This window comes from Oncorhynchus tshawytscha, linkage group LG03 (genome assembly GCF_018296145.1).
Source record: "Oncorhynchus tshawytscha isolate Ot180627B linkage group LG03, Otsh_v2.0, whole genome shotgun sequence".
Lineage (NCBI taxonomy): Eukaryota > Metazoa > Chordata > Actinopteri > Salmoniformes > Salmonidae > Oncorhynchus > Oncorhynchus tshawytscha.
Window position 1 is genome coordinate 29,704,218 of NC_056431.1, and position 10,476 is coordinate 29,714,693.

At 43.7% G+C, this 10,476-nt stretch overlaps 1 protein-coding gene across 14 annotated transcripts in view; it reads left to right on the plus strand.

The window, feature by feature from the left end:
* LOC112234101 (polycomb protein SCMH1) overlaps nucleotides 1-9,471 on the plus strand; it is a 45,812-nt gene extending 36,341 nt beyond the window's left edge. For 12 of the 14 annotated variants that reach the window (XM_042313992.1, XM_024402094.2, XM_042314040.1 and 9 more), the window contains 9 exons: nucleotides 1,140-1,375; nucleotides 1,623-1,799; nucleotides 1,949-2,075; nucleotides 2,342-2,542; nucleotides 2,845-3,012; nucleotides 3,192-3,317; nucleotides 7,049-7,180; nucleotides 7,399-7,532; nucleotides 8,778-9,471. In XM_042313992.1, the coding sequence (XP_042169926.1) occupies nucleotides 1,140-1,375; nucleotides 1,623-1,799; nucleotides 1,949-2,075; nucleotides 2,342-2,542; nucleotides 2,845-3,012; nucleotides 3,192-3,317; nucleotides 7,049-7,180; nucleotides 7,399-7,532; nucleotides 8,778-8,906 (1,430 nt within the window). In that variant the 3' untranslated portion in view covers nucleotides 8,907-9,471. The remainder of the gene's footprint in view (nucleotides 1-1,139; nucleotides 1,376-1,622; nucleotides 1,800-1,948; nucleotides 2,076-2,341; nucleotides 2,543-2,844; nucleotides 3,013-3,191; nucleotides 3,318-7,048; nucleotides 7,181-7,398; nucleotides 7,533-8,777) is intronic. The other 2 variants (XM_042314045.1, XM_024402159.2) reach the window with 1 other exon arrangement.
* Nucleotides 9,472-10,476: the final 1,005 nt, after the last annotated feature.

Below are 10,476 nucleotides of genomic sequence, written 5' to 3' on the forward strand. Positions count from 1 at the left end.
TGTCCTTGCACCATAATGGTGGAACCACCTTCCCCCTGAAGCTAGAACAGCATTGTATTTTCTTCCGTAAACATGTGAAACCCTACCTCTTCAAAGAGTATCTGCTAAATGACTAAGATGTAAGTGAATTAAGTATTCTAATATATTATATTTGAAAAGACAAGTTGAATATTTTAATGTTATTTGGAAATACTCTCGGAAAGTATTTGAAAATACACTGACTCATATACACTCCCATGTGTTTAACCTAGGTATTTGAAAATAGTGTTTGAAATAAGTATTTGGAAATACTATCAATTACAATTTGGTAGAGTATTTATTTATTTATTTTTACAAATAACCATTCAAATACTCAAAAGTACTTGTTTTAAGTTGTGTATTTGAAAATACTCAAATACACAGAAAAAAGTATTTTAAATACCAGATAGTCAAATACACTTTTATTTGAACCCAAGTCTGGTATATTGCCCCACAGGCCAAGTCATGTGTTAGTGCGAGTGTCCGCATTCGTGTGTGACTTTGCATGCTGCACATATTGTCATCGTCGTTGCTTCGTACACTTTAGGCAGAGCGTGATTTAGACTTGGCCTGGCCCCTAAGAATGAAAGGGTGTGTACTACAGGGTGTGACGTTTAAAGATAGCTGTCAGATATGGTGTTAACATTTATCGGCAGTTTGCGTCTTTATTGCTACTACTCTTATTTCCCAGGCAGTTGTCAGCATGTTCTACTTGATGGGCCTCGGTAGGCTACTAGTTTGCTTTTTCCTCTGGTTAGAATTGCACAGAGATTACAACGAGCGAGAGTCTGCGGTTTATGAGGAATTTGGTCTTGTCCGGTCCCCATTGGCGAGGCCTTGCAAGTGTATCAAAACTCAAGAGAGGAAGGAAGTGTGCAGAGAGGAAGAGTCACACGGGTAACTTAGTGCAGAGGAACTCTACTGTCTACTTTCACGGTCTTTGTCTGTCTGGGCTTGATTGGTTTGTATCAGAACCACTTAACAAAGCTCAGGAGCCTCTCTGTTGTGCAGGGTCTGTATTGGTTTGTCTCACCCTTTATTGTGTGTGCCTGAAGTGAGTTGTTTGCTTTGTATCACTCATTTTACACTCCCCCTATTGCTCTTTCTCTCTCTGGGGACAGCAGTGCTACCCAAGACCCTCGGTTGCCTTTCAGACGGTAGCGAGGGAACAGCCATGCACCCCATGCCAGGACAGCCGCATGGCCAACGGGGACGCAAGCCAGGCCGCAGGAAAGCCAAGCTGACAGGGCTCTGGGGCCAGAAGGGGGCCGGAGTAGGAACACAAGCCCCCCTGCCCAGAAATGGACTGGAGCATATCAAGGTCCCCAAGAAGAGAGGCCCCAAACCGGGGAGTAAGGTACAGACCAAGGACCCGGGGTTGGGAAGTGTGGGTGGGGTAGGGTTGGATGTTTCATCCTGTGTCGCAGTACCCAAACACTCTTTTATAATAACAACCTTGTTGGTCAAAAGTTGAACTAAAGTCAAGAATTCACTTATATTCTAAATCCACTGCTACTGAGAAAAGTCATGTTTGCCCTCCCATTGACATCTAGAGTGATTGACCTAACCCTAACATTGTCCTCTCACTCCTCCTCTGTGTTTAGTTGGGCTGGGCGAAGAGAGCAGGCTGGCTGGAGGGTGCCATGGCAGGCCCAGGGCGACCCATGTCCCGGCCCAGAGGGAGGCTGCCAGCCGACTGGGCCCAGAGGATGGCCCTGCAGGAGGGTCAAGTGGAGTCTATCAAGATCCCCAAAAAGAGAGGGCCCAAGCCCGGCAGCAAGGTAACCACACAAACACACAATTATATATTTTTTTAGGTACAATGTGACTAATCCAGCACCTGGGACAAGTGTTTTTTTTATTTTTATGGATGAGCGCATACCACCCCACTAAACGTTGTGTATATGTGTGTGTGTGTCTGTGTGAACAGAGAAAACCGCGGGTGGTGCCCAACCCCGTGCCCGTTTCCCCCAACAGCAGTATGCCAGAGCCAGACACCAGCACGGTGCCCCTGGACAACGCCACCATCCCCAGCGCCGCCTTGCATGCTGCAACAGGTACACACACACAAAATAGTACTTCATCACTACAATTAACACTCATATGGATTTCTGTGGAGCCCAGTGCAACCTGTATTAGGAATAATTGTATGCCCTCGGACATCCTTGCGAGTCAATTATCGATGAAAATGTGATATTGTTAAATATGTTTGGAGCATTAAGTCAAATCTGCCTTTTTCAGCCAAAGTGGTAACCACGCTGAATGTTAGATGCCTCTGTGTTTGTGTGCGTGACTGCCTGCATCTACCTACGTGTCCCCACAGTGTGTGTATACCTGAACAAGTATGGGAAGGTGGGACCCCACTTGGACGGGCGGCGGGTGCAGCAGCTGCCCGACCACTTTGGTCCAGGCCGGGCTTCCTCGGTGCTACAGCAGTGTGTCCAGGCCTGTGTGGACTGTGCCCACAACCAGAGCTCTGTCTTCTCCTGCCTCAAGCCAGGTCACGGAGGAGAGGTCATATCAGGTAAGGACTGGTACCTGCTTTCTGTATGGGCTATGCTCTCTATAAGCTTTATTATAAGTTTAGTTATCGAGATAATCAAAGAGTCTTTGCATTTCCTTAAAAAATATGATTTTTCCTTCATTTATTTCAAGCCTCCCTGTGCACTACATCAGGACCAGTTGTTAAAACAGACTGGTAGATCTTTTTTTCCTGAAATTGATCAAACCAAATCTCTATAACTCCTATTCACTTGGCATTGCTGCTAAATGTGAGGAATTGGCTGTCTGTGCCGAACCCTTGCCCTCTGTGTCTGTCCCATGCAGCCCACTTTGACCAGCAGCACCATACCCTCACCCTGCCCACGGTCAACAGCGTCACGTACGTCCTGCGCTTCCTGGAGAAACTCTGTCACAACCTCTACTGTGACCCTCTGTTTGGCAGCCAGCCCGTTCCCCAAGGGGGCCTGCATTACGATAGCCACGCACACCCAGGTCAGCACACACACTGTACTGGGGCATAACCTTGACTTTACTGTTGGTTCAGGACAGAAAAGGGTTGTCTGTTTCTTTTTGGCCTTTTCACCATTGTAACAGTGTCGATTTGAGTCAAGTATGTAGGTATTTACTTTTCACTCCTCACTAGTTTTCTTTTCTGTTACGACTCTCTCCAGAAAGGAGAAGTTTTAGGGAGGGCCTCACGACGGGTCCAGGAAGAGGCTCCAAGCGGTTCCTTCAAGACTCCTACTACAGCCCCCTCCCCCACAAGCTGGCCAAAAACCCTTGCCTCTCCTTGGAAGGTACAGCTCCTTAGGAAATCCTTAACGCTTCATTTAAAATGACTTGATTGATGAAAATAGAAACATGCACCTCTAATGGGACAAACAAATGGAAAACATTTGTGTACAAACAAAAACTCTTATTTTAGGGTGTAGCTAGGACTGGAGGTCAGCCGGTTTTTGTAATGCAAAAGTCTGCCGGTCTCACGGTAATTGACCGTTAATTAACAGAAACACGTTTAGCATTTCCAGGCCTCCACGAATACAAATTGCATACAAGCCACATACAAGCTGCTGATGAGCGTGCCTTTGGAACATCTACGTTTTAAAAAGTCTAAGATTTGACTTTTTTTGTTTAAATATAGTCCCAAAGGCAAGCTCATCAGCAGCTTGTACCTTGTCAGCTAAGTGAACAAGCCTACAGCCTATGGCATGGAGCATAGCCAGATAACATACAGTATGCCAACTCATATTCTGTTTTTCTGAAATACATTTTCTTCAAATCATGTTTCTTTTAGACTTCACTATAATGGATTTATTGTGATGGTGTATATTTTATTTAATATACACCGTCACAATAAATTCATCATTTATTTTAGTCAGGTCTAAAGAAACATGATATGAAGAAAATGTAATTCAGAAGAACAGAATGTGAGTTGGCATACTGTATGATATCTGGCTATGCTCCATGCCGTAGGCTGTAGTCTTATTCATTAAGCTATGCTTAAAAGTCCCGTGCCATGATTTTATATAATTGAACTTAGCTGAATAAAATAGAAAGGATATTTTTCCCCATTCCAGAGCGAGTGCGCATATGAAGTGGTTATGTTGAGTGTAAAAGTGATCATTTGAAACAGGTCCTATACGCTAGGTTTAGAGTTATTTGGCAACTTTAGTTGTGAATGATATAAACCTTACAATTTGTTTAGATTTAGAATGGCTCATTATCAAATGGGGAGGGGGAAAAATATATGTCATCTGCATGCACTCGAATAGCGAATGGAGGCCGTGCACTTTCCCACCAATACGTTTTTCAATCGATGGTAACATGTTTTCACAACAAAACAAATTTCACTAAACTGTTGACAGCACCTCTGCACGCTCGAGAAAGGAATAAAGGAGAGCGAGGAGGAGATGGAAAGGCATGGTGGTGAGGTAGTCTGTATAGCGAAAGGTAATGTGTCACCCAATTAATTATGAATATATAAAAATTTCCCTATTAACTGGCTATTCAAAATCAAATACAAATTCACTATAATTGTAGGCGTATCTGTAAGCCGCCCTGCACATCCAACAGCATCGCCTAGGGTTATACAGTGGGGCAAAAAAGTATTTAGTCAGCCACCAATTGTGCAAGTTCTCCCACTTAAAAAGATGAGAGAGGCCTGTACACTTCAACTATGACAGACAAAATGAGGGGGAAAAAATCCAGAAAATCACATTGTAGGATTGTTAATTAATTTATTTGCAAATTATGGTGGAAAATAACTATTTGGTCACCTACAAACAAGCAAGATTTCTGGCTCTCACAGACCTGTAACTTCTTATTTAAGAGGCTCCTCTGTCCTCCACTCGTTACCTGTATTAATGGCACCTGTTTGAACTTGTTATCAGTATAAAAGACACCTGTCCACAATCTCAAACAGTCACACTCCAAACTCCACTATGGCCAAGACCAAAGAGCTGTCAAAGGACACCAGAAACAAAATTGTAGACCTGCACCAGGCTGGGAAGACTGAATCTGTAATAGGTAAGCAGCTTGGTTTGAAGAAATCAACTGTGGGAGCAATTATTAGGAAATGGAAGACATACAAGACCACTGATAATCCACGCAAGATCTCACCCCGTGGGGTCAAAATGATCACAAGAACAGTGAGCAACAATCCCAGAACCACACGGGGAGACCTAGTGAATGACCTGCAGAGAGATGGGACCAAAGTAACAAAGCCTACCATCAATAACACACTACGCCGCCAGGGACTCAAATCCTGCAGTGCCAGACGTGTCCCCCTGCTTAAGCCAGTACATGTCCAGGCCCGTCTGAAGTTTGCTAGAGAGCATTTGGATGATCCAGAAGAAGATTGGGAGAATGTCATATGGTCAGATGAAACCAAAATATAACTTTTTGGTAAAAACTCAACTCGTCGTGTTTGGAGGACAAAGAATGCTGAGTTGCATCCAAAGAACACCATACCTACTGTGAAGCATGGGGTGGAAACATCATGCTTTGGGGCTGTTTTTCTGCAAAGGGACCAGGACGACTGATCCGTGTAAAGGACAGAATGAATGGGGCCATATATCGTGAGATTTTGAGTGAAAACCTCCTTCCATTAGCAAGGGCATTGAAGATGAAACGTGGCTGGGTCTTTCGTGAGATTTTGAGTGAAAACCTCCTTCCATCAGCAAGGGCATTGAAGATGAAACGTGGCTGGGTCTTTCAGCATGACAATGATCCCAAACACACCGCCCGGGCAACGAAGGAGTGGCTTCGTAAGAAGCATTTCAAGGTCCTGGAGTGGCCTAGCCAGTCTCCAGATCTCAACCCCATAGAAAATCTTTGGAGGGAGTTGAAAGTCCGTGTTGCCCAGCAACAGCCCCAAAACATCACTGCTCTAGAGGAGATCTGCATGGAGGAATGGGCCAAAATACCAGCAACAGAGTGAAAACCTTGTGAAGACTTTCAGAAAACGTTTGACCTCTGTCATTGCCAACAAAGGGTATATAACAAAGTATTGAGATTAACTTTTGTTATTGACCAAATACTTACTTTCCACCATAATTTGCAAATAAATTCATTAAAAATCCTACAATGTGATTTTCTGGATTTTTTTCTTCTCATTTTGTCTGTCATAGTTGAAGTGTACCGATGATGAAAATTACAGGCCTCTCTCATCTTTTTAAGTGGGAGAACTTGCACAATTGGTGGCTGACTAAATACTTTTTTGCCCCACTGTATGTTCTCTCCCAGACTCATGGATAGACATTTTGGAGCGTAGCATAAGGTAACCAGTCCATCCAGTATGCATAATAATACAGTCCACACTCAATGGCGATTACTCAAATTTGTATATGCTAGACCAATTATGTACCAAAGACATTTTAAATCAGTTTTGTTTTATGTTTTTTTGCCATGTGTATTATGTGGTAGGCTATGTATGCACAATCATCATTTTAATTGAGGTATTTTTCGGGCTTGGGCTCATAAATTAATGCGTATGCATAAGCTCTAAAATGCGTATTGGTGTTTTGAATGAATCATCACCTTAGAAAGCGCTGTCCATTTAGTTGTGTTAGGCTTTGAAACAACATCCACAACGACCATGTTTTACACTCACTTTCAACCTGCTGTTGAACTTCTTTCTTCAAATTGATCATCACATTGAGGTGAGTTTTGAAAGCGCAATACTGTTTTGATAATAAGTGATTTTCGATAACATTTGCATTGATGTCAGAGTAGTTGGAGGGACAATAGAGCCCTGAGTTCCAGGCCATTGGGACCTGATGGTCATTAGCAAGTTAGGTATTACCAAAGCATGTCCGGAGTGCATAAGAGGAGATTACCATGACTCAACAGTCGCATGGAATTTTACTGCGGTCATAACTCAAGACTGCCGGTGTGGCGGTAATACGGTCACCGCAACAGCCCAAGGTGTAGCCAGTAATGTTCCACTAAGCAAACTTTTTGACTACAGTTAAGCTACAGGTGTGTCACTTGGGCCTTGTCATTGACTCTCCTGTCCATGTTGTTCCAGGTGAGCCCTTCCTCATGGTGAACGGTGTAGGGGGTTCGGGGCACTTAAAAAAGAGCCCCCTGTCCCCGGGCTCGACAGGGCAGCCTCTGGGTCTGCAGTCCCCCACCAAGTTGCTACATCTCAACTCTTCAGGTCGGGGTTTATCTTTAATGCAGTGCATGTCATTAAAGGCAAAAATGATATTGTCCAGTGGATTTGATTAGATTTTTAGCCAAGCTAATTTATGGATTGTGTATGGCTTTTCGGTAACACTTTAGATGGAGTTGCTCATCATCCCCTAATAACAAACCCCACTGGTGATTGGTGACTAATGTTCCTCTGTATCTCTACTCTGACCCGCCATCCGACAGGCTCTGAGCGTTTCAGAGAGAGCCCTCGGCCCAGTGGCCAGGACCCCAACCTGTGGACGGTGAAGGACGTCATGCAGTTCATCAGAGACATAGACCCCCTACTGGCCCCCCACGCAGATCTCTTCAGAAAACACGTACGTATCTACAGAATTTAATAGAACAGTACTATCCCATTGTATATGTACGTATCAGCCCGACAGAACACTCAGCATAGAGGGACCATTCCACATTACACTGCATTCGGAAAGTATTCACACCCCTTAACTTTTTCCACATTTTGTGACTTTACAGCTTAATTCTAAAATGTATTAAATTGTTTTTTTCCCCCTCAATCTACACACAATACCCCATAATGAGAAAGCAAAAACAGGTTTTTTATAAACATTTTGCAAATATATATATATATTTTTTAAAGATCACATTTACATATGTTTTCAGACCCTTTACTCAGTACTTTGTTGAAGCACCTTTAGCAGTGATTAGAGTCTACCCAAGAGTCTTCTTGGGTATGACGCTACAAGCTTGGCACACCTGTATTTAGGGAGTTTCTCCCATTCTTCTCTGCAGATCCTCTCAAGCTCTGTCAGGTTGGATGGGGAGCGTCGCTGCACAGCTATTTTCAGGTCTCTCCAGAGGTGTTTGATTGGGTTCAAGTCCGGGCTCTTGCTGGGCCGCTCAAGGACATTCAGAGACTTGTGTCGAAGCCACTCCTGAGCCTTGGTGGTTCCAAACTTTTTAAATTTAAGAATGATGGAGGCCACTGTGTTCTTGGGGACCTTCATCCTGCAGAATTTCTTTGGTAGCCGTCCCCAGATCTGTGCTTTGACACAATCCTGTCTCGGATCTCTACGGACAATTCCTTCAAACTCATGGCTTGGTTTTTGCTCTGACATGTACTGTCAACTGTTTGACCTTATATAGACAGTTGTGTGCCTTTCCAAATAATGTCCAATCAATAGAATTTACCACAGGTGGACTCCAATCAAGTTGTAGAAACATCAAGGAAAATCAATGGAAACAGGATGCACCTGAGCTCAATTTCGAGTCTCATAGCAAAGGGTCTGAATACTTATGTAAATAAGGTATTTCTGTTTTTGTTTTTAATACATTTTCAAACATGTATAAAAAACTGTTTTCACTTTGTCATTTATGGGATAATGTGTGTACATTGATGAGTGAAAAAAATAATTTAATCCCTTTTAGAATATGGCTCTAACATAACAAAATGTGGAAAAAGTCTAGGGGTGTGAATACTTTCCCAATGCACTGTATGCTTTGCCATTGTTTTTAGTGGAAGTATTTTCAAATTCTTAAGTGTTTTGTTGAGTTTATAACCTTAATAGCAAATGAAAATGTTATCCCACTCCTATGTTTTGCAGGAGATTGATGGCAAAGCCCTCTTGTTACTACGCAGCGACATGATGATGAAATACATGGGCTTGAAGCTCGGGCCTGCCCTAAAACTCACATTCCACATCGACAAGCTCAAACATGGACGCCCAAATTGAGCTCATCAGCGTCCTGTCCCCCCCACCCCTCTACAGGATATAATGCACGGCATTCTACTGGACTAACCATCACATGTCGCATCCGCCACTAGGCTATGATACCTGGTGTCATATATCCCCTCCCTTTCTCTGCCGCATCTAAGAAGCCCTGTGGCGAACTTCTCTTATTTACATTTTATTTCTGTTGTGTGGCACAATCCAGCCCTACGGCAGCATTGGATATGCAGACTGACTGACTCGCCCACAGCTCCTCCTCATCCATCATGTTACTTGCCTGTTTTTCTATTCCATATTCTCTTACAACAACCTCTACCAATGATGCCCTCCCTGTGTGTAGCCATTTTTTACTGAAATGGCCATTTTAGGCCAGAGTTTGTATTACATTGTTTTTGATCACTTTTTTTTGTGCCGTCCCTGGAAAATATGGACTTGCATTAAGCCATTTTGGCTGTTTTGTATGAAATAAGTATACTGAACAAAAATATAAATGCAACATGTAAACTGTTGGTCCCTTGTTTCATGAGCTGAAATAAAAGATCACAGAAATGTTCCATATGCACAAAAAGCTAATTTCTCTCAAATGTTGTTCACAAATTTGTTTACATCCTTGTTAGTGAGCATTTTTCATTTGCCAAGGTAATCCATCCACTTGACAAGTGTCGCATATCAAGAAACTGATTAAACAGCATGATCATTACACAGGTGCACCTTGTGCTGGGCACAATAAAAGGCCACTCTAAAATGTGCTGTTTTGCCACAGATGTCTCAAGTTTTGGCATGCTGACTGCAGGAATGTCCACCAGAGCTGTTGCCAGAGAATTGAATGTCCATTTCTCTGCCATACGCCGCCTCCAACGTCATTTTAGAGAATTTGGCAGTACTTCCAACCAGCCTCACAACCGCAGACCACGTGTAACCACGCCAGCCCAGGACCTCCACATCTGGTTTCTTCACCTGCGGGATCGTTTGAGACCAGCCAACCGCACAGTTGTTGAAACTGTGGGTTTACTGTGAATTTCTGCACAAACTGTCAGAAACCAGTGTCTTGACCTGACAGCAGTTCGGCGCCACATCCGACTTCAGTAGGCAAATGCTCACCTTCGATGGCCAGTAGCACACTGGAGAAGTGTGCACTTCACAGATGAATCCCGGGTTTCAACTGTACCGGGCAGATGGCAGATAGCGTGTATGGTGACGTGTGGGTGAGCAGTTTGCTGATGGCAATGTGAACAGAGTGCCCCATGGTAGCAGTGGGGTTATGGCAGGCATAAGCTACGGACAAACACAATTGCATTTTATCATGACGAGATCCTGAGGCCCATTGTCGTGCCATTCATCCGCCGGTCATCACCTCATGTTTCAGCATGATAATGCACGGCCCCATGTCGCAAGGAAATGTACACAGTTCCTGGAAGATGAAAATGTCCCAGTTCTTCCATGGCCTGCATACTCACCAGACATTTCACCCATTAAGCATGTTTGGGATGCTCTGGATTGACGTGTACGACAGCGTGTTCCAGTTCCCACCAATATCCAGCAACTTCGCACTGCCATTGAGGAGTGGGACAAC